This window comes from Bombus affinis, chromosome 5, assembly GCF_024516045.1.
Source record: "Bombus affinis isolate iyBomAffi1 chromosome 5, iyBomAffi1.2, whole genome shotgun sequence".
Classification (NCBI taxonomy): domain Eukaryota; kingdom Metazoa; phylum Arthropoda; class Insecta; order Hymenoptera; family Apidae; genus Bombus; species Bombus affinis.
In genome coordinates this window covers 17,983,518-18,009,089 of record NC_066348.1, presented here as the reverse complement: position 1 = coordinate 18,009,089, position 25,572 = coordinate 17,983,518, and the positions used below count along the sequence as shown (strand labels likewise).

Genomic DNA, 25,572 nt, shown 5'->3' with positions numbered 1-25,572 from the left:
TCGTCCACCGCACCGATGTGATCGAATACAGTCTGTAGCAAAATATATTTCAATGGCTTCACGCTTTAACCGTGATGAGGAGTGAGTACCGAGCAACCAACGAGAATGTATGACGAGACATTGCGTGAATTTCTTATAAGTTGAACAATCATTTGTTAAGAAAATAAAGTGAGTTAGGCGAAAATCATATTTCCTGTTTATGCCTCTCGGAGATTCATAGAAAGTTATTATTCACATAAACCCGTGTAAAACCTCTGATATCAACAAATTGGGAACAAGTATACGGGTTTATTTTTGCCGATGTTAAAGTAAAATGGGGAACTCTGGCTTGAAGCAGCATTACGAAACTGCAAAGAAAACCGGAACGTTAAAATTGTCAGAAAGGAAACTCGACGAATTTCCACAAAATCTACTAGCTTTGTCGCCACTGTTACGAACATTGGATCTATCGGAGAACAAATTTGGTCATATTCCCGATGAAATTGGGAATTTCACATTATTAAAGCAGTTGAACCTTAATCATAACAAATTGACCACTTTGCCCGAAGCACTTGGAGCATTGACCAAGTTAGAATGTTTAAACGCAAGTTCGAACCAAATAAAAAGTATCCCTTGGTCTTTATCTAAACTAATACGTTTGAAACAGGTCAACTTATCTGACAATCGTATAACCGAATTTCCCCCCATGTTTTGCGAGTTAAAATTTCTGGACGTATTGGATTTATCGAAGAATCGAATTACCGTAGTTCCCGACGCGGCTGCGGCATTACATGTGGTTGAACTTAACCTCAATCAAAATCAAATATCGACTATATCTGACAAATTGGCGGAATGTTCGCGCCTAAAAACGTTAAGACTCGAAGAAAATTGTCTACAACTGAGCGCGATACCTACCAAAATTTTGAAAGATTCCAAGATTTCCGTTCTCTCTGTCGAAGGAAATTTATTCGAAATGAAACAATTCGCTAATCTCGATGGTTATGATAACTACATGGAAAGGTATACTGCGGTAAAAAAGAAACTGTTTTGAGAGTTATTCTATAGAATAATTCATTACGAAATTTGTTATAGATAATAATAATAATTACATAATTATGTTATGACGTTGAAAACAAGCCGCATCGTGTTCGTGCAATTGTATTATACTCGATATCTGCGATAGAGTAATCATAATAATAAAATTCTTAAACTATTCGTGAGATAAGAACGTTTTTAATAAATTGATGAATGCTTCTACGAAAAAGCATTTTTATATTTAACAAAAGAGAGAGAGAGAGAGAGAGAGAGAGAGAGAGAGAGAGAGAGAGAGAGAGAGAGAGAGAAATGCATTCATTAGTAGATGATGAGCTCGATATACGATATAAAAATTATATATACAAATAATGTACATACATATAAACCCTTGATCCGGTATAAAATTCAGGATTTCAGTTTTTATTACATGGATTATAAAAAGATGTCTTGATATATATTTCGTGTTGCGATATAGTTCTTACAGAAATGATCATATAATAATAATAATAATATATTTTGCGAAAAATTCTTGCATTTTTTGCTTGTTTTTTTTTCATGTTTCAAATAAGCAAAAACACCATTTTTAAAAATATCTATACATATTTCTATACGTTGCAAACTAAACCTTATAGATACAATCAGAAATATGTTTGAAGCAGACATTTCTAAAGTTATTATAACCAATTATAATATGTAAATGTACACAAAACTTTGTCATTGTGTATATGATATTGCGTATGTGTAATCTAATTATTTCATAAACTAAGTTTCGTAAAAATAAATTGTGCTCTTATTTTGAACTTATAACTTTTACTATGTTTCCTAATCAATTTTTGTCGCGTATAATTATAATATTTACAAGTATAAATAAAATTATTTTACTATTGCGAGTGAAAAACAAATGATGTTCTGCATCCCAAAATGGCGTGTCTGGTCTTTGCTTTCCGAACAGGAAGAGCTGCTGAAATTAAATAAAAAAAAATCGGCAGGTGAGTTACGGGCAGAAAAAAAGTTACTTACATGCTTCAACTTCCAAGTTAGCAACCCTACACTTGCGAATACGTGAGTAGCTTAAGTATTACTTCGTTAGGCATAAGAGATTCGTATTCCAGTCTTCTGCCGATTGGACAATTACAGCTAATTTTAGAGCGCATTCAATATCCAATGATCAGCTAATATGTGAATAACCAATAGCCAAAATGTTATCTAGCTATTGCGGCGTTTATACTTTGTACAACTGTTTAAGATTACAGTGGCAAAATCGTTATTTATACATAAACGTGATATAAGATTGATTTACGAATTCATACTTTGCATACAAGTTAATTACAAGAAGCTATTGAAATTATTATTTTTCAAAACTTGATAAAATCAGATGCGACATATGAATATGTTGTTTTTAAAACAAATCATTGCATTTATTAATCATCGTATTTTATTTAATAATACTTTAAGGTCTGTTTTGGATTATTTAAAGTGTAACAAAATTTATACAGGTTTAGAGTATAGATGACGAGAATGTTGTGTATGAAAGATGTACCACTCTAATTGTTGAAAGATTGCAAGATTTCTATATTCTATATATCGTTCCAATCCCGAAATCTTCTACATTTTAAATAATTACGGCAATCCCTCGTAATTATCATAATATAACAGAGTCTTTAGCTACGCTGTCATCAATTGTTTATATTATACCTGTACCACAATAGAACGTCCAACTAACGACCATGGCCGTACATCAAGATTTGTATGCCCTGCGCCATGCTGTTCAGGAATTTTCACACGTATACCAAAACATGAATGATATGATACGATGTATAATTTAGAATTTTTGTTAATAGTTCGTTTAGTTATTTTCTTGTGCTTGGAAACAAAGTAGGTTTGGGGAGATCGTTCCGTAAGAACATTTGTCGATCAAACAAACGTACAAAGGTTATAACTTAAGGCTATAGTATTCATGAAATACAATTATGAAAAACAGACTCGAAACGTTGACCAACTATCTCTGATTCTATTTGACGAGTTCCGAGAGAGCGGTGTTATACTTTCTAGGCAAAAGTGTAAATGTACGTGTAAAGCGAAGAGAAATGGGCATCCCTGTTTCGTTAGACATCCCTACGGGGAGCACTGGCACCACGGTAGGTTAGTTGAGCAGCGTAGTCTCTAGCAAGTGTTTCCCCGAATATGGCGGACGGTGGTTATTCGAATTTTCAAGGGACACAATGAAAGTGCACCGAGTTCGCGGCGGTGATGCCCGTGTCTAAGGGCGTGTGGTGATCCTGAGGGTGGCCGACGTAGATACCCGGGCGCCGCCGTGATCGTAACGGTTGCATGCGTGCCGGCGTGTCGCCATCCTGACTTCACGGGATAGGGTTTTGCCGCGCCGCGATTCTGTGTCTGAGAGCGACCGACCGTGGCGGGGCCCCCATGCTTGTAAATGGCTGACGGGAATCGGAAAATGAGGGCCGAACGTCGCGCGTGATTCGACGGCCAAGACGCTGAGGTACGACATAGAAAAGGTGTTTGGAGATCGAACGATATTCGCACGGTCTTCTGTCCTATAAACACCACCACCGGTCCAAGCACCGCCCGGTGTTAGGAGATGTCCCGGGGGTTGTTCCTGTCTATCGTATCGCCAGTGTCTTTGTCAATTAATCGGTTTTAAGGTCTCTTCTGTTCCCTTAATCGGCAGAGAATCTGATTTCATTCGACGTACTTGTCATCAACGATAAAAATGTTCTCGAAAGTGTAGCCGCTCGTGCGCGACGTTTCGTCTTGTTTAGAACAGCATTTGTAGGTGCTCTCGTTCGTTAACGAGAGCGAGAGCGCGCGGACTGGTTTTTAATGAGATGCCGATCATATGGTCGTTATTTCTTTCGCAGGTATACGCGATACTTTTTTCATTCTTGTAACGTACTTATCGCCGCTTGTAATGGACACGTACATAAATGAATGATTTGGCGGACGACCATCTATTTTGCACATTTGCGTGGACCAAGCATTATGTGTACGTGCATGTAAGATTTGCATTCCTTTCGGATTTCAACAAACATTTTACAAGAAGATTGTATATTAACATGGCCTTTCATTCGAAATGTTAACCACTTTCCTAACGTGATTATCGTAATTTCACCTCGAAACATGTTCAATTTTACTTCTATAGGATGCTATTTATTTCATAAAAGTCTAATTTCCTCATATATCGAGTTTGTTTTATAATTGTTTAATAACATTAAACAGCAATTTAAAAAGTAAATACATATGCGGTGTAGTATTGGTGTAACTAATAATATAGAAGCCTTATCATGTTGATGTTGTTATTTACTATCAAATCATAACATGTTTCTTCTATAGTACCTAATCACTTTTTATGATCTGCACATCTTATACAGATAAACATTAACATCAGCTTTTCTTTCAGAAATCAGGCAATGTTAAATTTAAAACAATGCCGTTAAAATGTCTTTAATGAAACTCCCTTTGTAACGTTTGAATCTAAAGTTAAATAACAGCTATTTTATTACATTATTTAGATATGATTCAATCGTTAATTTTATGTGTGTTAAGTTATGTTGTTCTTGTTCCATGTGACCGTAGAAACAGGGTAGAAAATGTCAGAGCCAGAAGAAAGTCTGGCAGCGCCGGATAGCACTACGAGGGAACAGAAATTGGGTTTCTCTCATGGGGACGACGTTCTTCTTCAGCACAAAGATGGAAAATATTATCTTGGAACGGTTGTTGAGGTACATTTGTATAATATTTCTCAAATGTAGCTGATTTTCTATATTTTTCAATAAAATATAATTACATTATGTTTTGATATCGGATTTAATATAGTCAGGATTTCAAAATAGCTAGATGAGACTAAAGATATTTAACATAGTTGGAAGAAACTCTATTAAACACTGTCTATACAGGTGGATTTGGCAAGGGAGAAATGCCTTGTCAAATTTATGGACAACACCTCCGCATGGTCCTCTGTTAAGGAGTTGACAAAGCTATCAATGCCAGATTCTGATGTTATGTGCGTTCTTTGTAAAAAATCTCAGCCCAAGACTGATAACGACATTATTGTTTGCGACAAATGTGGTCGTGGTTATCACCAACTTTGTCATCAGGTAATAGGAAAAAATATATATTTGAAAGGGAGATCTATAGTTTATATGTAAACGTGCCAACACGTTATGAGATAGACTTTCAAAGCGTATGTACTTGCAGCCTCAAATATTAAAAGAAGAAACTGCAGCCGAGGCGCATTGGATGTGTAAAAGATGTATAGATAGTCAACCGCGTGCGCGTGAAGTTGTAGAACCGAAAACTTCTATGGTAAAGGCAAGTATCAGAAAAGTTTGCAGTGGTAGGGACCAACCTCAGCCACCACCAGATGATATGACAAAGTTGCCGTACGATGTAAGTATCCAAGAGAATCTTTTGTAATCTTAATTTGAATAGCAAATCGATAATAATAATAATAATAATAATAACTGAACGATATTAGTCCTTTACTTATACCTTTAAATACATTATTTTGTTGAAAAATATATTAGAATACTGATAGAATCAATAGTTAATGTTTGTTACAGCCCAATATGTTAAACTGGGATGCGCATCATAGAGTAAATGCGGAACAAATTTATTGTTATTGCGGACTCAATGGCGAATGGTATACGCAAATGTTGCAATGTGCTCGTTGCAAGCAATGGTTTCATGAAAAATGTGTCAGTTGCTTAACTTATCCTTTATACAGTGGAGATAGGTAGGTGAAAATGATGAAAACTTGGTAAAAAGCTTTCTTTCCTTATTCCTATGGTGACTTTAATAATTGACGTTATTTATAGGTTTTATGTGTTTGTTTGTTCAATGTGCAATTATGGCAAAGAATTCGTACGGCGACTGGAATTGAAATGGGTAGATCTGGTGCACCTGATGTTGTACAATTTAACTGTTTACAATGCTAAAAAGTATTATGATTTGGACACTGTTATTGTACCTTACGCCAATGATAACTGGAACACTTTGCAGCTTCCTCCACGGGTGAGATGTTTTATAGAATTTTTCGAACGTTAAGTTCAAGATGTTTTTACTTGGTTAAAAATGTGTACAAATTAGACACTTAAAAAATATGCGTGTGTATTTGTTATTGTTAGATCAGGGATGTCAGTGCTCAAATACGCAGAGAATCTATACTAGCAATATTGACAAATAATAGGAACAGATTCAAATGTGGCAGAGAAATAAAGAAACGTACTACGATATGGGGTCTTAGAGTTAGGTTACCACCACCGTGTCCAATTGTTAATCTTCCAGCAACTGGTGTAATAGATGATTCCGTGTTACGTAGATGCTGGGGTGCTAATAAAAGACTGCAATATCTTCCTCCGCCTACAGGGTTAGTTACCGCGATATTGTTGTTTAAAATACGTACTTTAATTGTTATTATTTTCTTCCTTTTTCTTCTTTCTTTTCTTCTTTTCTTCCTTTTAACGGCCCTGAAAGAAATATCGTTTTGTTGCAGACCGATATCATTACCAGAAAGTACAAAACAATTAACTGCGTTGAAACAAAGTACAGCAGAAAACTTGGAAATTCCAGTAAATCCATCGGACGTGGTAATGCGTGGAACAATTTATCAGAACTCGGAAGCAGAACAAAGTTCATGTCCGAGTCCAAGCCCACCGAGTCAATCGGCGCAGTCCCTGAGGGAAAGGTAGGGCTCTGAATCACTGTATCGGCGAAACGTAACGACGTGTTTCCTAAAACACTTTTGATTGTTGTTATCTGTTTATTCGTTATAGGTATATTGGAGGTGGCTTTGTAAAGAAATCATTCCCGTTTCCCAAACTTAGTTTGCAAAGAAGGAGACGTTTAATGGCATTAGGAAGTTCTCGCGAAAGAATGTTACGTAAACACAAGAAAAGAGAAAAGAGCGACGGGGTTTTAAGCAAAGCTCAGGGCGTTCGAGAAGCTAGATATAGGAAAGCAAGGAAATTATTGAAGAATGCTATAGCTAAGGTAATAGATAAGATAAGAAAAGACAGCAGCAGCACCAGGTATAATTACTATGGGGCTTGGTAGAATCGGTGTTGTATCCAATTGCTGTATCCAAAATATCCAATTGCTCGTTGTATATTGCAGAGTAAATCCCGTAACTCGGAAACATCTGATCTACCACCGACACCTCCAACTTCAGTTTCTGGCCCACCTACGCCGCCAGCCACAACTTCGGGTATATCTGAACTATCTGTGCCTAGTTCTGTGGAATTGATGCATCCTTTGCCACCATCTACGCCTGCGGATACAAGTGGGGATGAAACCAGTTCAAGAGGAACATTGGACTCGTTCATTCCACCACCCAAAGACTTTGAAGGCAAGAATAATCCTTTTAGAAATCTCAGTGATTTATTGGGTACACCTGGCAATCATCTCACTCAAACAAATTCAAGTACCCCGTCACCGTACAATCAATGTCCAATTACATTACCTCTACCGCTTACTCCTGTTATATCTCAACCGCCGGTAGTGCGGCCAGCCAAAAGACAGTTATCGGAAAAAGACATTATTATAGACAGAAACGGGCAAGTTAAACGTAGACGTCAACATCGGAGAGGGCGTCCATCGCAACAGCAGATACAACAGCAGTATCAGCATACTGCCAGTAAAACGGCAACCATTTTACCGGCACGTAATAACGAAATTAAAAGTGAATTTGCAAGGAATTTAAGAAGTTCGTTTAACGGTGCCTCGAGCAGTGCTAGTAGTCAAATTGGAAATTGTGTCGATTATGCCTTAAACGGGAGGAGACTAAGACAACGTCAGAACAATGACAAATTGCCGCCTCCAGATCCACAACCGCAAAAGAAAGGTAGCGTACCTTCATCCCCAAAGTGTTCGCCTGTTAAACAAAGTGCGCCCGACATATCTCTGGATGATCTAAAATCATCGGTGAACATATATTTTGGAGCAGCTAATAGAATCGCTGCTGGTGAAAAGTTTGTCATCAGAGCAAAGAGGATAGGACCAAACGGTCAGACTCAATACCTAATCGAGTGGGAGGGACTTAATACTTAACAATAAATCATTTCTTTATGATTATAAAAATGCATTGCAATCGTATAAAATTTCCGTTAACGAATCGAGCAAGAGCGATGTTACATGGTTGCTCGATCAGTTTCAAATCTCGACGCGTAAAAGAGATGATTAGTGACAAATTGATGCAAGTCACATGCACTGCCATTCGTTACATATGTTTATGTAATAAGTATGTATTAATTGGTGTACGATGTGTGACTGTTCTTGCAAATGTAAATTTTATTTCATTCGATCAAGAAACTGCGAGTCTTAGAAAGAGAAACAGGTTGCGAACAATAGTAAATATAAATTCATTGCTGGACAATGAATTTGCTTTGCCATTTGTATTTAAATTAAAAGGCCGATTTATCGATTTGTTTCGTTTCATATACCGGAAAACATGAATGTTCTCGTTTTTGTTTAATTCAAATTCTACATTCAAAATGTACCGTCCATGATTACCTTCGATGCATAAAATTCAATTAACGTTTCTACATCTATTTTAATATAAAGCGAGGTAATAGGAGCACGCGTGAGGGAAACATTTACAAGAACAATCAGATACATTGCTTTATGAATTGTATATATTGTAGCATAGTAGTTTGACAGGAAAAAAGTCGAAGAATGTAAAGCAAATGTAAAAGGAGAAAGGAATCATTTGCGGCGGGTTTTGCATTCATAAGAAATTGGCCAATCGCTCGTTTTTATAAGTTGCGGAGCGTGCACCATGATCCCGACGAGAAAAAAAGGATGCGAATTGAAAAACTGACAATTGTTCCTCTCACTTGAGCTAACATACTAGCGACCGTTAGCAGTTAGTGTGTTTAAAGAGTGAATGAAAAATATGGAGTAAAAAAGAAAAGAAGTAGACATCCTGCAAAGGTTATTTTTCGATACAATCGTAGAGATAGACATCGGCTTCTGTAACTTGATCTTCTTGAACTGTTACGCCCATCATTTACTCATACGACAATATGACTAAAATCAAAATCATAACACACGATCATACTGCCACACTGCAGTTTGTCTTCTGCGTGTATAACTACGTATAACTATGGTTTCGACTTGTTGGTAGTATTTGATAATTATATAGTGTTTAACGCATAACGGTGCAATTGTTCGTTGTACGAATTATCGTGAGCAAGTTTTATTCTTTATATACGGTTCAAGATGATGAAGATGCAGTTCTAGCATTGCTCATTATTATACAAGACTAGGGGGAAAGAACTTACCTATTTCATAATAACGTACAATTTAAGGAGTCGTCGCATAGCTGAGTACGTAAGTGGTTGGCCAAAGTTATCTATGCGATAGATAACGTTGTAAATTTTCTCCATGCGTTTTCCCGGGTTAGAAAAAAAAAAAGAGAAAAAAATCTGAAGACTCGAGACGTAGCGAATCTTTATAAAAGTGTTGTTGTTACAGAAAAAAGTTAAAAGAAAGAAAAAAATGTAGGGCATGTGAAAGTATTCGTTCGCATGTAATAGAGACACGCGTAGGCAACATTTTTCCACCATTGAAGAAGAAGAAGAAGAAGACGAAGAAGAAGAAGAAGAAGAAGAAGAAGAAGAAGAAGAAGAAGAAGAAGAAGAAGAAAGTTTTTGAAGTTTCGTAAGGTGAATTTAAAAGGAAACGCTGATACAACCTGGATTGATACAATTAACAGTGAATATTCGTACAAAATCGTTTGTATCAGGATTTTTTTGTCTCATTCGTGTTCCGATCGATAAACACAGGATCTGTGGTCAGAGAACTTACTGATTAGTAGCATACACGCATACCTGTAAAGGAGGATTAAAACGTCGAATTAATTTCCAATTAAGTTCTTGTATCGAAAGAGCTTACGAAAAGAAATTCTTATACGATTATTTTTAGTTGTACAAAATTCGAGTCTATTTTTAGTTTTTAATTTGTCCCGGCCGATTACGACGTTAGGAAGTAACAATGAAAAACTTGACTAAAGTCGTTCGGTGATCAGTCTTTCTTCAGACACTAAAGAGGAATCGAGAGAAAAAGATCATGTTTCGCTATATTTAATCGAGCGAATTTACGTTTGTTCGTTCGACGAATTTCGATATTTTGCGTAAAGTAAGAATCGTATAAATTTTCCCTGAACATCTGGATACGAAAAAAATCGCGAGTCAGTCGTGTTTAAACAGATTTACCTAAGATAGGTATTTTTAAGTGCTATTTATTTAATCTACTGTACGTAACGATCATCTTTCTTTGCATTGTAATTCCTTTAGAGAGGTTTTGTAAAGTCGCGACCGATTATCGTTTGTACGAAGCTCGGCAAAGATGAATGTTAGCGATGGCAATCTTGAATCAAGTCGAGGTATATACGATTTTCTGCCAATTACATACACATTACATACACATTCGTTTTTTATACGTTTCTATATTGCTTTGTCATCTCCTCTTTTCTTTTCTTTTCTTTTCTTTTCTTTTTCGGTTCTTTTGTATTGGTTCTTTTTTTCCTCAAAGAGAGACGACAGAGGGAGGGAGGGAGGGCGGGGAGAGAGAGAGAGAGAGAGAGAGAGAGAGAGAGAGAGAGAGAGAGAGAGAGTTCATATCTTTATTGTCTTGTTCGTGCGTTAGAAAAATATGTGTTCAAGTGTGTTCAGACTGTAATCGTAATCGTATTATACACGCTACAAGATACAATTTTCGTAACAATTTTGTATAAAGGATACTCAAATAGCACGGATATCTTATTTCTAATTGTAAAACTTTGCGCGAAACGTTATACTCTCTAAAGGAAGCGTATATATAAGTATATGTTGGACGAAGACACTGCCAAACATCTCTAAGTTATAATTTAATAAACAACGTTAGACAATACTGCGCTATGATACGTCAACTTCTTAATTAAACGAACGTTGTTGCGTTTATAGTTTCTTTTGTTCTCCCGTTTCTTTTTTTCTTCTTTTTTCTCTTTTTTCTTTTTTTCTTTTTTTCCTCTTTTCCAAGTTCACCGTCATGCTCGGGGAACCAGACACGAGCTGAACCTAAATACAACTTAAGCCGTTCTCGTTTATCTCACGTTTATCTCTTTCTTCCCCTTTTTCTTGCTTAGGCTATTAAAGAGAGAAGAAGACGCAAGTTATGTATATCCGTGGATTTTTCACACGAATGATCCAACTCGTGATCAAAATTTCATTTTCTTTTCACTATTCGATCAACGTCATCGAAGTAGATTACTCACGATCGCTCACGAGAAAACGATTTAGAATGGGAGCTTGCATCGGTGAACAAACAAATGTTAATCAAATCGATTGATTTATCGCGACCGTTGCGTTATCACGTTGTATCGTTGCACAATTTCTTCCTTTGCTCTTTCTCATTTTGTTAGGTTTGCGCGATCTATCTTGTAAGTTTTACGGAAGCGACAGTTTTTCGTACCAGTGTGATCCGCTACGATCCGCTACGATCCGCTACGTTAAAATCATCTTAAGTGTGCCAATACGAGATCGAATCGACGAATGCGAAAAGGAAAATTTGAAAAAGGATCGATCGTCGAAAGCGGTGTCATCGTTTTAACTGCTTTTGTAGGATCGAAAGTATAATTAGACGATATCCATTGCGAAGCTCGAAAGAAAGCTGTAATGTCGCCGAACAAATCAAATTTTCACACATAATCTCCACTTTGACTTTTATTAGGAAAAATTGAATTGAAAATGAACAAGGGATTTCGGCATAAGAATTCAAAGTTAGTGTCGAATTTTGTTTAATTTGAAAATTAGATTAAAATTCGCTCTCGTTTCACGCATACGTCTATTTGATCGGAGAGCTGCGGCACAAGACGAGCGAGCGGTTAGAAGGCGACGAAGCGACAGAAAGAAAACGTCAGAGAACCGCGATCAAAGTGCATTTACGTAGAAACAACAACCATCGTCTCCTGTAGAAAAAGCAAGCGTTAGCCGCTTCAAGATGAATCGAAGAATCAAGGGAAGAAGGGGGAGCTACCCTGCCGCGAAGCTCCTCTATACGCGACATAACAAAGAAAAAGACTATCGAAAGTTGGACTTGGCGTTTTCACGATGAAGCAACATAACGGAACGAAGATGTACTGCCAGTATCGATGTAAATATATTCCTTGCTATCCCCTTTCTGATACAACAATCGTCCCACCATGCCCCGTTTTTTAATGCAAATACGCGAGGAATACTCATAGCCCTAATGTACGTAAAGGTTTGTACGCGATTATAGAGGCGGGAAACCGTCGCGTCGAGGAGAAACGTGCCTCGTTCCTCTTATCATTGGACTCACTTCCGGTGAATGTATCCGACGTGTGTCGTTTTCGTGTGCGTGGTTCCGTTAGACACCGCTCTTTCGCCGCAAAATGTATTCTTCTAACGCTAGAGAAAAGAGATTCGATTGTATTTACTAAACAGGCGGTCACGATAATTTATTGTTCCAGGCAAGAGATTAATTGTTCGATGAATGATTTTTCAAAAAAATGATACGATATTTCGAGAGTTTCGCGTCGTATAAGAGCAATTCGAATAACGTATCTCGTTTATTCTTAAAATTAGGAAAATAGTTTATTGTCGACGAAGAATCGCGGCATGCGTACAAGCAAGGTGCATAGAATTATCGTGAAAATAGAATTTCGGTTCGAATAACGCAATTACCAAATTACTTTAGCTCAAATATGAGGTCAAGTGTGACAAATGGGAGCATAATATTATTTATATCGTGGATAGACTGCGGACGCACCTTTACATGCCTTACAGGAAGACATTTGGAAGACGAGACAAATCTCTAGTTACGTTCCGTTTACGTATTTAGTTATGTTACGATTATTATGTGATGCGTTAGCTATAAGTTTGTATAGTAGAAAATTCAATTGCGATACATGTAAGGATTAAATAGGTCGGCAATCTTTATACGTTGCTTCTCTCATATTGGTTTTTTCTTTTTTTTTTTTTTTTAGGATAGAATCCCGTCGTTTGTTCGATTACATTAAGGATCGTCGTATAATGGATCGTCGATGACCGCCTATTTAATAAATGCAATAAAATGTTTTTTCTCGACACGCGAGTAACGTTCGGTGAACACGATGCTTTTTTCTTTGTTCGATTTCGTATGCACGCATCGACAACCAATCGTGCAATGATCGTTCGACGTTCTGTTTCTCTCCGATGAAATTAAGAAATTCGAGTGCTGGTTGCCCGAATAATTTGCCTTCGTCGATAGATTGAATCGAAAAGAGAAGAAAAGAAAGAAACGATACGAGTAACGATCTTTTCGTGGCGAAGCGCACGAATTTTACCGTGTGTTTCGCGGTGGAAAGCAAGATGCGAAAGAAAATTGTGATTAAAGAAAAATTATTAGCAGCTGATATACACTTTGAACCAAGGCTACTTGGGATGATCCATGTAAATACGCACCGTTTAAAGAATTTTTGTACGAGAAAATTGTTCATAGCTACTGAATCTGATTTATAGCAAACGATCATATATGATTTTTTATAAATCGACGTTAAGTATACAGGATGCATACGAGATATTCGCTAAAGTAGACAACAAAGTTTCACCAATTTTAAGGGGGAATTAAAAGATTAAGGATCTTAGATCTAAAGGACTCTAAAGATCAAATTTTGACACCGTACATTGTGATTTTATGTTCCTAAAATTTAGTTTAAATTTAAAGCAATTTTTTTTTCTTTTTCCTTTTTTTTTTTTTTTTTTTTTTTTTTGAAAGATGTACGGGGTGTAAATCTTTGATTCTTTCTTTCAATTCGGTTCTTCTGAAGCTCTCTTCTGAACGAATTTTACCCTAAATTGTACTTTATAAATTATACTTTATCTGTCTACAACAGTTTACTCGAAAAAATAACACTTTATACCGATAGACGCCTACTAATAGAATAACAATTTCTAGAATTTCTAGAATTTCTTCGAGTCGTACATTGTAGTCCATGTAGATGTATAATATGTATCCCGAAGAGCACTTTTATACGGACTGAAACAAAAATTAAGAAATAGAACATAATTCGCTGGATACATCGAACAATTATTTCGGTACAAAGTACAATTATTTCAGCGAATATCCCGTGTTTTTAACCTTCTCGAATACGATTTTTTTGCGTTAATCAGGTCGTCGTACGTTAAATATCTCAAACAACGAAGGCTCGCTCGAAATAGGTGCCAACGAATTGCTAATAATTTTTCTGCGACATTCGATTCCCTTTCTAACTTTCTTTAACGAATATTCCGATTTATCGCGAAATTTGCGATTAGGCGAATAAAAAGATGAAACGAAATTCTTGTATGATTTTTGCGAAGAGAGAGGACTATGAGTAAATGAATAGGAAATCAAAGAGACGGAACGAAAGTGTGTATGTTTGAATTTATGTGACGTGCGATCGTAACCTGTGAGAAGAATGGGAGAAAAGGGGAAAACGTAAACGAGCGATCCTCTGACACGTATTACGGTTTCGTCGGACGATCGATCAAGCGGAAACGGAATTAGAAAAATTGAACGTGCGTGACCGGGTTTCTCGAATTCGAAGATTCCACCCTGTGTATGTATTTCCGAAGCTTCGAAAGAGAGAAAATAATTTTCCGTGTGACGATCGAATTGCTTCGTTCGAGGATTCCTTGATTACGTTTCTACGTATATCTCCATTCTTCGGGTTACTTTTGTGGTGAGATTGATAGAGAGAGAGAAAGAGAGAGAGAGAGAGAGAGAGAGAGAGAGTGAGAGTGAAAGTTTGTATATACACCGTCTGCACTTTGTACGAATATCGCGATCGTCGTTGTTCAGCGATCTTTTTGTTTACTTTCGTCGTTTAATAAAGTGAATTCTTCATGACCTCTTCAATTCGTGGTGGTGAATGTAATTGGAAACATCCCTTTCGGATCCCCCTCTTCTTCCATGTTTTTCTACGTTTTTACATTCCTCGTTCGGCATTGTTCAAAGCGAGGCCGTCTGTCTGTTTAATCCGGTAAGATATTTCGTTGTTTCGGCTGTTCGATGCGAATGCCAATCGTAATCATCGTAATATTATCGTAATCATCGACTATTCCGATATTTCTAGCAAGTTCGTGTATTTAATTTAGACCAGAAGTTGGCACGCAGGCACTAAGACACTAAGACTAAAAAATACGATTGAAACGCGAATGATAGGCGAAACGTGTAAAAATGAAGAAGAGCCAAAGAAATAGGTCGGAGAAATTTTCACATTTTTTTATTTTTTATCGCTATAATACAATTTGATCGTTGCGTAAAATCTGTTGCAACGTACTAAACAAAAAGATGGTATCTATGTTTAAATCATTACAACATGAAGGAATGAAACACGGAAGCATAGCACGATAGAACAGAACAACAATCCTATTGTGAATGTTAGATTATCTTTATTATTACATCTGTTTTAAAAAGACATAACTTATTTATAAAAAATATGAGGAGGATCAGGATGTCGGAAGTAAAGGGATGATTAGGGAGGAGAAAAGGCAGGATACGATAGGATCGAACAAACTCTCAGTTTATGGAATAGTTAATACTAATAAAACTCAGTACTTTTTACAAGATATAAAGGAATAACAAGATCTATCGTAGTAATTGGGAGTTTCTCTAACTTGTCGTAGATAACTGTAAATTGGAGCGTGTAACTTATCTATTCGTCTCTCGCGTTTCTCTTCCCCTCGCTTAATACATAGTGAAAAGTCGCTGAGTCGCAGAGCGGATATCGTTTAATTTTGAACACAATGATTACACGTTCGTTTAACGATGTTCGGTTTCCTTATAATCTCTTTATGTATTACACCGTTTACGTAAAGTGTATGATTTTCCACGTTCGATAGTTTATCCCGAGCGAAAATATCATCAATTCGTTTACGCGCGATAATACTTAAAAATAATAAAAGAATTCTATCGCACGTTATTATTGTCCGAGTTCGCATCGAATCTTTTACCGTATACTATTATAAAAAGAAGGAGGAGGAAAATATTACATTTGAACGTTTCTTGATATTTTCGTCATTCGCTATTTGGCAGATATTTCGTGGCTTTAACAAATACAAAGGCAGTCGTGTGAAGATACATTTAATTCGTTAAAAAGATTCTATGTTTACATACATACACGCGCACGCACAAACGCGCGCGCGAGCGTGCGTGCGTGCGTGTGCGTGTGCGTGTTCGCGTGTGCGTGTGCGTGTTCGCGTGTGCGTGTGCGCGTGCGTGTGCGTGTACGCGTGTATACGTCTTTTTTTTTTTACATATAAATAAAAAAATGCCTCTTTTTAGGAGCGTTACGTGTCTTTTAATGTTCGGCAAATCTCTATCGCACCGCTCTATCCAGCACGTAATCCAGAATTGCATAGTATTAAGGAGTAAGAGGTGTAACGACGACCCTCTTTGCAACGGTCAATTACATACGCGGAAAACACACACGCACACACACACACATACACACACACACATATACATATATACGTGTATACATTTATATTTTTCCCTCTATTCTATGATTTCTAACGTAATACGATAAAAAGGAAACGTTATTATTGTATATGTGGGAAGGGAAATCGTCTTATAATACTACCGATATAATCTACCTTACATAATATAAAAAAATATATATAAAAACAGTTTTGTACAAAATCGAGAGAAAAGAGAATTATATAAAAAGTACTCGATGGTAGTACGTTAGATGAGTGAAGTAGGATGGTGTGATAAGCAGAACATGGATAGAAACAAAAAATGTATAGGAATATTTACAAATTTCCTGATTAGAGAGAAAGCAAAGAGGATTAAAGGTTCAGGAAAAACGTGATTATTCTGAATTCTGTATGAATTCCCGGTCACTGGTGGATATATTGCAAAAGCATAGAACAAGTTCCATTTTCCTCGAGGTATCGTCGATAATTGCTTCTTTTCTCTCGTAACAATTTAGTGTTAATATCTAATTCTATTATGCGTACATACCACCAGATCTGATCACGCATTCTTTCGTCTAGAAGAAAACTCTCTCGTTTTGGCTTTGGCAGATGAGAGATCAGCGAATCGTCTTACCGCCCGTCTATTAGCTTAATTTAATTTAATTTAATTTAATTTAATTTAATTTAATACAGCGATCTATTTAACGCGTACGCTTTTAAAATAATTAAACGTTAACGATTATGCTAGTGCCCGTTAGTACAATAACAAACGATTCGACAGAGTTAGCAAGTACGAGGCATAACCGCGAAAGTTCACCAATCTTCCTTCGTCCGAACAAAGTCTTTGTATGCTCGAGGACTTTGCGATCCGCGCGGATATACCTCGTGATTGAGAAATCGTTTGGAAGAGAATAAGGATATACCGGGAAAAAAGGAAAAAAAAAAAAAATAGGAGAAGAAAGAGAGAAAAAAATAGCGTCGTTCGAATGGAATGTCTACGTATGGAACGATCCGTTCGTGGGGTGAAGACGATTTCTCTGAGGCTCCCGTCGACCGTGCAAAAGTTACGTTGCTCTTGCATCTTACGTTTTATAGCATGTCTCGTGTTAGTCAATAATAAAACAAAATCGGTGTTAAGGGCCATTTGGAAACGCTGCGTTTCATCAAGATACATAATTTAATTAGATCTATCTACGCAAGAACTCCTCTTATACCCTACGATTATTCGAAGGCACGATTCTCGATTTTCTTTCTAACGCCTACTAATTTTTTTCTCTACGAGTTCCCCCTTTGCTTCTATCCGTTGTATCGCGTGTTACAGGCGAGACGATCGAAGCGTGTAAACGCACGACGATCCATACATTTTCTCTCACGTTCATTGAAAATATTATGCGTTATATATTTAAATAGAATATTACATATTACACTCTATAGTGGTCCCTGTCGAACACATTTCTGATAGCGCGGACGATTCTTCATGTTCCATGTTGTTCTATGTACAATACTATTGTAGATAGCAAGGTTTCGTTCCATTAAAAAAAAAAAAAAAAAAAAAAAAAAAAAAAAAAAGAAAAAAAAAGAAAAAAAAGAAAGGAAAATTGTCTATCGGATCTTCACACTGTGGCAAGTCCAAGGCACCATTGTTGTTCTTTGAGCCATGATGCACGAGTAGGTTACAGAGTACTGTATCTTGATCACGCATCGTTACTTCTAAATTATCTAATCCTTCGAGAAAAGGCACAATCGTTGAACGATTTATATAAACAGTGTCTATTTCTGTATATATGTTCTCCATCCAAAGAACAGAAATATTCTCTTGCATACATATACATATATAATTATTCATCTATATTTATATTTATAAATATTTATATATAAAGACCTGTAGTAGTAGCAGTAGTAGAAGTGTAGAAGTGTAGTAGTGTAGTAGTTGTAGTACTAGTAGCAGTAGCAGTAGTAGTAATAGTAGTAGTAGCAGTAGTAGTAGTAATAGTAGTAGCAGTAGCAGTAGTAGTAGTAGCAGTAGCAGTAGTAGTAGTAGTAGTAGTAGTAGTAGTAGTAGTAGTAGTAGTAGTAGTAGTAGTAGTAGTAGTAGTAGTAGTAGTAGTAGTAGTAGTAGTAGTAGTAGTAGTAGTAGTAGTAGTAGCAGTAGCAGTAGCAGTAGTAGTAGTAGTAGTAGTAGTAGTAGCAGTAGTAGTAGTAGTAGTAGTAGCGGTAGTAGTAGTGTGGTAGTGTAGTAGTAGTAACAGCAGCAGCAGTAGTAGCAGCAGCAACAGCAGCAGCAGCAACAGCAGCAGCAGCAGCAGCAGCAGCAATAGCGGTAGCAGTAATAGTGGTAGTAGTAGTGGTAGCAGTAGTGGCAGTAACAGTAGTAGCAACAGCAGCAATAGTAGCAGCAGTGGTAGTAACAGTGATAGTGATAGCGGTAGTAGTAATGGATGTTGTACGCATTTGCTAATGCATTTGCTAACGCCTGCCCGGTTGAAGCACGTAAAACGATCCACACCGTCGACCTTACGAGAGAGCGTTCGTCGCACTGATTCGTCTGCAGTGGAGGTACCATTTAGAAAAAAATATCAGCGCTAATCGCCCTCAAACTCGACGAATTAATCACAATTGACGCGCGTGCCGTCGTCGTCGTCGCACGACTTATGACTTACTCGCGCGAGTTTGAGAACACCGCCTCTCTCTCCCTCCTTCATATGTAGATCGCCTCGGAGCCCTTGTTACTTTGGTGGGTGGCTCCAGCACCGTACGCGTTTGGTGACGCCATGCATTCAGACCAGTCACTGTTGGAGTGCGGCGAACTGGAAGACCAGTGACCTGGACTATCTGGCGAAGGGGTGGGGAAGCTCTCAGGCGCTTGCATTAAATGCTGCGGTGTTACGTCTGGTCCGGAATGATGGGAAGGGGGCGTCAAGTACTGGTAGTATTGCTGAGTTTGTTGTTGCTGCTGCTGCTGCTGCTGCTGTTGCTGTTGCTGTTGCTGCTGCTGCTGTTGTGTGCTCTGTTGTTGTTGTTGTTGCTGCTGTTGCTGCTGCTGTTGCTGTTGCTGGATCTGTTGCTGTGTTTGTTGAATTTGCTGCTGTTGTTGACTCGACGAATAGGGAAGATTCTCAAAGTCGAATCCCACCGGTGGCATGCCACCGTGCTTTTGATGCGTCGCTTGTCTCATAGCGGCGATGTGAGTTGGTGAAGTAGGCAATGACGGCCTACTCTTTGCCGGGGACGGCGAGCCCATGTAGCTCGCCTGTGGCGATAATGTCATGTTCGATTGCACCGAGTGTGGCGGTGACTGATTGCTATAGGGCGGCGACAGTGTGTTCACCATTCCTTGCGCTTGTCGTTGGTGCGACGCTAACAGTTGGTCGTGAAAATTAGGTAACCCGTAATTGGTCGTGAACGTGTCGAGGCCCAACTGTTGAAGGCCCTGCATGGACTGGCCTTTTATGCAGTCTTCGTACGGTGGTGGTTGCTTGGCCGTGGCCGTGTGACTCACTAACGGAAGCGCGTTGCTGTACAAACTTGCGCTGTCGTAAGGACTCGGTAAATTTCCCTCTGCTCCCTCAGCTCCCTGGGGAATCTCCTGGTTTGGGGGTTGGGCACCGCGTTTTGCCGGTGGCTTCTTCACCGATGGTTTTCGCCTTACCACCACTACACCGCCCTCCGATTCCGGACTGTTTGGATTCCCCGTGGTACCAGCTTTCGGCCGCTTCTTCGATTTGGCTTGTTTCGGAGCGGAGCCGATCACTGTGGGATGCGTTATCAATTGTGGATGATTTGGCGAGCCTACGACACAGGATCGAATCATTGACAATTTGAATATCACGTTGCATTTGTATACGTAAAAATACATCGGAAACGAATACACCAAAGATACAACTAAGAGGTCAAGGATGAAAGAATATAGCTTACCCATGAGAGGGCCGTTTGGTATCACATTCACCATCTGTGGCGACCTGGGTACATGCTCGTCCAGTAATCTAACGATATCATGATGTAATCTCTCGCTGGCCACGTCTCTCGGCAATCGATCCATGTGATCGGTTATCTCCCTATTGGCGAAAGTATCGAGCAACGCTTTGCACGCTTCGAAGCTGCCCTCCCTGGCGGCAAGGAACAACGGCGTTTCGTCCTTGTCGTCTTGCGCGTCCCTATTCGCGCCGTGGACCAGAAGTATGTTGACAGCGTCCACGTTGTTAACAGCTGCAGCCCAATGGAGCGCCGTTTTGCCACTGTTGTCGGCTGCGTTGATATCGGCGTCAGCGTTAATGAGATCTTCCACCATTCCCTCGGTGGCGAGACGTGCGGCCAGAATCAATGGCGTGGTTCCATCGTGCATACGTGCGTTCAGATTCGTTGCTCTGTTCCTCAACAGTATTTGGAAGACTCCCATCGCATCGGCAGCGACGGCGGAATGAAGAGGCGTTCTACCGGTATTGTCCTGAGAGTTGGCATCCGCGCCAGCATCGAGAAGCCTCTTGGCCGCGTCAGCTCTGGCGTACCTTGCCGCCAGGTGAAGAGACGTTTCGCCACTCTTATCCGTGGTGGCGTTCAAATCTGCGCCCTGTGCAACTAGATCGGCAATCACGGCCGCCGTTCCGTCACTCTCGTCCTCCTCTTCCCCGGTATCTAATCCTCCACCTCGTACAGCAGCGACCATCAATGGTGTCATTCCACAGGGTCCTCTGGCGTCCACGTCTTGACCATGTTCGAGACTAGGCGGTGTCAAAACTCCGGCGTCCGGTCTACGAATCTCCGCGGCGTCCAAATGCTGCTGAGTCCACATTCGAGGCTCCGTTTCCTCGTAATCCGTAATGGCTGTGTGATCGCTGGCGTATCCAGGTTCTATCGCTCTCATCCTCTTCGAAGGTGGTAAATCTGACTCGTCGTCCGACCATTGTTGCGCTCGTCCATTCCCTACATCGAGATCCATGCAATTTACCGACGGTTGTTTGTTCAAGTTTCTCATTTCTTGACCATCTGGACCTCGTCTTCTCGATCTACGACGCTGTCCGCTTCCGCTGTTGGTGCGTAAAAAACCTTCTGGGAACCAAGTGACACCCACCGCTCGTTTCCTTTGCGCCGTGACCAGCACACCGACCAATAATCCTCCAAGTACCACGATCACGATACCGATGAAAACGTATTTGTAGTTGGTTGGAGCGTCCGGGTACTCTGGACCCTGTGGGCCCACGACCCCCCGGACTTGTTCGATCGGGAAGTTGCGAGATAAGGAGTGTTTGGACGCGGTGGCTGCCAGATATTCGGCCGCTTCGTTGGCTGATGGGAAACACACTGCTCCTTGAGTAACGGTACATTTTCTGTTGTCGATCTCCAAATAGGCGATTACACCACTTTGCGTGTTGGTGTAGATGGTGGTCGGTCGACCAAAGAAGTTGGTGCGCATACCGGGGTCTCTTTCTCTCTTCCAGGGATATATCATGTCGTTGCCGAGTTCGTCTTGCTTTACTCTTAAAGTGGTTCTTAATTCGTGACCGATGTCTCTGAGAAATGCGACCACGTTGGAGCGGAATGTCTGCATGTCCATCCTTACCACTACTGAAATCACACCTTCTGCCAATGATGGCGGTTCCCTGTCACAATCCAGACCGTCCCAATTACATTCTTCGTTGTTGCAGCCATAATCGCAGTGCCCGTTGGCGTAGTGTTTGCGACAGTAAGCGTCATAGATAGGACTGTAGAAACGAGAAAAAGGATCGAACAAGATCGTTATATTATTACTACGATAAGACAGATGTACGCGTACAGGTATCTGAATGATATTTTAATACTTACTTGCACGGTGCCAATTTCCTTTCGCAGTCCCTTCCATCGAACAAACACTGGGCGTTGTTGCAAACCTCGTCGCAAACGTCGTTCATGAAAACGTCCCAACAGTTGATAGGAGCAGTGCAATTACGCCACGGATTAATACCCAAGGAACAGTCATTTCCGTCGAAGTTGCAAGCGTATCTGTTACATTCCTCGTCACAATGGTGGTTACCAGACTTCTCTTCGCATCTGTTCTCGATACATTTTTTTCTCTCCAATTCCAGGTCAAGATCATACGCGTTCATGATTTTCGGTATGTTCGAGCTCGGACTGCCAAAGATACCTCCTCCGTAATTAGGATCGTAAATTTCGCAGTTCTTACCGGTCCACTTGGGCGGGCAATCGCAGGCGTAATCTCCAAGAAGATTTTTGCAAACGGCATTGGATTGTTGGCACGGATTACTGGCGCATTCGTCTCTGGCGTCTATCTCGCAGTGTGTTCCGGTCGTTCCAGGGGGACAATAACATCTGTATCCAACGTCCGTTTCGGCCACTCTGCAAGTACCGCCATTCAAGCAAGGCTCTCTGTCGCAATAGGAGCCGGCGAATTCGCAATTGTTTCCGTAATAGTCACTAGGGCAGAGACAAGTGTGTCCAGCTTGCTTGGCGGTGCAAACGCCTCCATTTTGACACGGCGAGCTGTCGCAGAAGTTCACTTTCACCTCGCAGTGGCGTCCCATGTAGCCAGGTTTGCAGTTGCAGTGATAATTGTTGACTAATTGCACACAATCTTGAGTCCCTGGCGAAGAACAAGGATTGGACAAGCACTCGTTGATATCACCCTCGCATCTAGGTCCCACGAAGCCTGGAGGACATTTGCATTCGAATCCGCCTACTTTGTCGGTACAGGTACCATTGTTGTGGCACGTGCCGACGGCACAGTCGTCCACGTTCAGTTCGCATATGAAGCCCAAAGTACCAGGAGGACAGGAACAACTGAAGTTACTGATCAGATCGTGACACGTGCCGCCGTTCTGGCAAGGATTAGGCCTGCAATCGTCCACGTTGAGCTCGCAATTCTGCCCTTGGAAACCTTTCGTACACTGACATTGATAAGATCCAACGAGATCCTTGCAAGTGGCACCGTTTTGACACGGGGCAGAGTCACACTCGTTGACTTCTTCTTGGCAATAAGAACCTGTGTATCCTTCTAGGCAGTGACAACGGTGACTATTACCTATGTCCTCGCAAGTACCGTTATTACACAGGCTTTTCTCCGGCACTCCTTTCCTTATAGCCGCGTCTTTGCAAGAAACCATCTCAACGTCGCAGACTTTGCCGGTCCAGCCAGGGGAACAATTACATTGGTACTTATTTTTGTGCTGGACGCAGGTAGCCTGGTTCTCGCAAGGATTATCCGCACACCAGTCGACGTACTGATCGCATCTGGCTCCGGTGTATCCGTAAGGGCAGTGGCAAGTGTAATACTGAACGTGGTCGTGACAGGTGGCTCCATTCAGACAGGGCAAACTGTCGCATTCGTTGATACGATACTGGCAGTTTGAACCGGTGTAACCGGGTTTGCAGACACAGGTATAGTTGTTGATGCCGTCGATGCATTTACCGCCATTCATGCAGCTACTGTCGGTGCAATCTTCGTCGTTGGTTTGACAATTTATACCGGAGAATCCGAGTTGACATTGACAAGTGTACGAGTTTACGTATTCTTTGCAGATTGCACCGTTTTGGCATGGTTGCGACAAACATTCGTCTACATCGATCTCGCAGTGTTTGCCACTGAAACCATCTACGCAGAGACAGGTATAGTCGCCGATACCGTCCAAACAAGTGCCACCATTCTGACAGGGAACTGAAAATGATAAATTCACGTTGCTTAGATTGGCGTGTACTTGGACGATTAATATATACATAGTATTATAAATACATACTTGTATATTATATATAGTATTACAAATATGTGATACTATAACAATCTATGTAATGATATCGGTTAATGGTTGATACTTACAGGAAGCGCAGTCATCGGTGTTAATGATACAATCCCGACCTTCGTAGCCCTTTGCACAAAGGCACTGGTACGAGCCATTGGTGTTTCTGCAAGTAGCGCCGTTTCTGCATGGAGAGGTCATTACACACTCGTCGACGTCCTCGTCGCAGAGTCTGCCAGTGTAACCGACCGTGCAAGTACAGGCGAAATCGAGGAAATTTGAGGATGGTGAACACTTGGCGCCATGAAGACATCTATGATTCGAAAGCAAAGATAACAGGTGGTACGTTATAACGATTAGAGGATAATAGGATAATAGGATAATAGATTATAAAACATTTTTTTTTTTTTTTCAAATATACGCGCGTATCGGACTCGTCGTTCGACTCTACACTTTTATACCAGTTATTTCTTGAAAAATCGTCCATATACATAGTTGATTAGGGAAATATGTTGGCGCTTGGCCCTTTTCTTTTCATATTAGGTTTCATCAAGGTTTCGTACCGTACTCCAATTTCAAAGGATAGTTTTGCCGAGAGAAATTCATGAAAATCGGCTACCTTTAGACAAGGAGGTGTCCGTTATGCAAAGAATGGTTATCGCGTCGTTTGAAGAAGAGAAGGTGGGAAAATTTAGTGAAGTGAAATTCGTACTTGTTAGGTGAACAAGGATCTAGCTTGTCCTCGCAGTTCCTGCCGGTGTGCGGCAATTCGCAAACGCATTTATAATCGTTGACGAGGTCGATGCAAGAACCGCCGTTCTGGCAAGGATTGTCCGCGCAATCGTCGATATTTGTCTCGCAATTAGTACCAGCGTATCCAGCTAGACACTTGCAGCTGTATCCATTGAGATGGTCGTTGCAAGTGCCACCGTGTTGACAAGGATTCGAGCCGCATTCGTCGATGTCCGCTTCGCATCTTTTGCCTCCATAACCGGGCAAACAGTGGCAGATAAACTGGTTGACACCGTCCTCGCAAGTGCCACCGTTCACGCAAGGATTGCTGGCGCATTCGTCCACGTCGCTTAAACATCTAGCGTCGTAGTAACCGCGAGGACAATCGCACCGGAAGCCGTTTATCAAATCTATGCACCGTCCGCCGTTGGCGCAGGGATTGCTGGCGCACTCGTTGATATCCGTTTCGCAGTGTTGACCGGTGAATCCTGGCTCGCACTCGCACGAGTATCTGAAAGAAAACATACCGTGCCCACTGAGGATACGATTAACTCTTACCGTCCACCGTTTATTTCGCTACAAAATTCCGAAACGCGCAACGTCGACACGTTTAAACGATAATTCGCCGTAAAACGTGTATCGCC

The 25,572-nt window shown here is 40.2% G+C and overlaps 3 protein-coding genes across 8 annotated transcripts in view; 2 read left to right on the top strand and 1 right to left on the bottom strand.

The window, feature by feature from the left end:
* The first annotated feature begins 313 nt into the window (after nt 1–313).
* Nucleotides 314–1,814, top strand: LOC126916276 (leucine-rich repeat-containing protein 57). The gene has a single exon (XM_050721922.1). It carries the CDS (start codon nt 314–316, stop codon nt 1,028–1,030), a length of 717 nt encoding a protein of 238 aa, XP_050577879.1. The 3' UTR covers nt 1,031–1,814.
* A 135-nt stretch (nt 1,815–1,949) lies between these two features.
* On the top strand, nt 1,950–14,910 carry LOC126916266 (polycomb protein Pcl). 4 transcript variants are annotated; one of them, XM_050721901.1, is made up of 11 exons: nt 1,950–3,517; nt 4,612–4,757; nt 4,932–5,132; nt 5,233–5,424; nt 5,598–5,770; nt 5,853–6,048; nt 6,162–6,403; nt 6,530–6,721; nt 6,810–7,026; nt 7,150–7,381; nt 7,580–14,910. In XM_050721901.1, the coding sequence occupies exons 2-11, from the start codon at nt 4,626–4,628 to the stop codon at nt 8,080–8,082; spliced, it is 2,280 nt and encodes a 759-aa protein (XP_050577858.1). In that variant the 5' UTR covers nt 1,950–3,517; nt 4,612–4,625; the 3' UTR covers nt 8,083–14,910. The 4 variants fall into 4 exon arrangements, with proteins under 4 accessions (XP_050577858.1, XP_050577857.1, XP_050577856.1 ...); XM_050721900.1 differs by adding an exon at nt 3,897–4,021 and having other exon boundaries at nt 7,150–14,910; XM_050721899.1 differs by adding an exon at nt 3,897–4,031 and having other exon boundaries at nt 7,150–14,910.
* Nucleotides 14,911–18,472: 3,562 nt separating this feature from the next.
* LOC126916261 (neurogenic locus Notch protein) overlaps nt 18,473–25,572 on the bottom strand; it is a 178,747-nt gene continuing 171,647 nt past the window's right edge. For all 3 annotated transcript variants that reach the window (XM_050721841.1, XM_050721843.1, XM_050721842.1), the window contains 5 exons: nt 24,909–25,439; nt 24,277–24,509; nt 22,272–24,117; nt 20,388–22,171; nt 18,473–20,261 (listed from right to left, as the gene is read on the bottom strand). In XM_050721841.1, the coding sequence (XP_050577798.1) occupies nt 19,171–20,261; nt 20,388–22,171; nt 22,272–24,117; nt 24,277–24,509; nt 24,909–25,439 (5,485 nt within the window). In that variant the 3' untranslated portion in view covers nt 18,473–19,170. The remainder of the gene's footprint in view (nt 20,262–20,387; nt 22,172–22,271; nt 24,118–24,276; nt 24,510–24,908; nt 25,440–25,572) is intronic.

What these genes read in the sequence shown, in the direction of transcription:
- LOC126916276 (XM_050721922.1), top strand. Translation starts at nt 314, where the DNA reads ATGGGGAACTCTGGCTTGAAGCAGCATTACGAAACTGCAAAGAAAACC.
- LOC126916266 (XM_050721898.1), top strand. Translation starts at nt 4,626, where the DNA reads ATGTCAGAGCCAGAAGAAAGTCTGGCAGCGCCGGATAGCACTACGAGG. An exon ending in ATCTTGGAACGGTTGTTGAG is followed by an intron (nt 4,758 to 4,931) that starts GTACATTTGTAT and finishes CTGTCTATACAG; the next exon opens with GTGGATTTGGCAAGGGAGAA. An exon ending in ATCACCAACTTTGTCATCAG is followed by an intron (nt 5,133 to 5,232) that starts GTAATAGGAAAA and finishes ATGTACTTGCAG; the next exon opens with CCTCAAATATTAAAAGAAGA.